Source organism: Penaeus monodon, chromosome 25 (assembly GCF_015228065.2).
Source record: "Penaeus monodon isolate SGIC_2016 chromosome 25, NSTDA_Pmon_1, whole genome shotgun sequence".
NCBI lineage: Eukaryota > Metazoa > Arthropoda > Malacostraca > Decapoda > Penaeidae > Penaeus > Penaeus monodon.
In genome coordinates this window covers 10482171-10482617 of record NC_051410.1, presented here as the reverse complement: position 1 = coordinate 10482617, position 447 = coordinate 10482171, and the positions used below count along the sequence as shown (strand labels likewise).

The following is a 447-nucleotide window of genomic DNA, read 5'->3' as shown; positions in this document are numbered from 1 at the left end:
GTGTGTGTGTGTATATATATTTTTTTATGATGAAGCGGATAGAAAGAGTGCAACTAAACGTTTTGCTTTAAGGCTTCGATATAATTTCCTTCTCGTCTCCTCTCTCCCAACCATTGCCGTAAATACAGTATATTTTCACTTCCACGTTAATTATATTCAATTGCCCTCCGAATTTGTAGTAAATACTTCACATGTCGACAACACTTCACGTTAATCATATAACAAATATTCCACTGCCCATCTGCCTTGGTAATATAAACACAACATACAGTCAACCGGCCCGACCAACAACCCAGTATTAACCATACACGTGACCTTTGCCCACAGAGAGCGCCGTGTTGACCTCCCCAGTGAGCCAGAAGGTCGGAGGGATGCCCAAGTTGCTGGTCACTTCCAAGACCCACAGCTCAGTGACTCTTGCCTGGGATGATTTCAGGTACTTGTAGG

General features: G+C 43.4%; 1 protein-coding gene across 1 annotated transcript in view; it reads left to right on the top strand.

Moving 5' to 3' along the window:
* Positions 1–447, top strand: part of LOC119589539 — a gene marked incomplete at its 5' end in the record, with an annotated part of 30702 nt that overhangs the window by 15987 nt on the left and 14268 nt on the right. Inside the window, 1 exon segment of the mRNA XM_037938140.1 lies at positions 328–436. Coding sequence (XP_037794068.1) covers positions 328–436 — 109 coding nt within the window.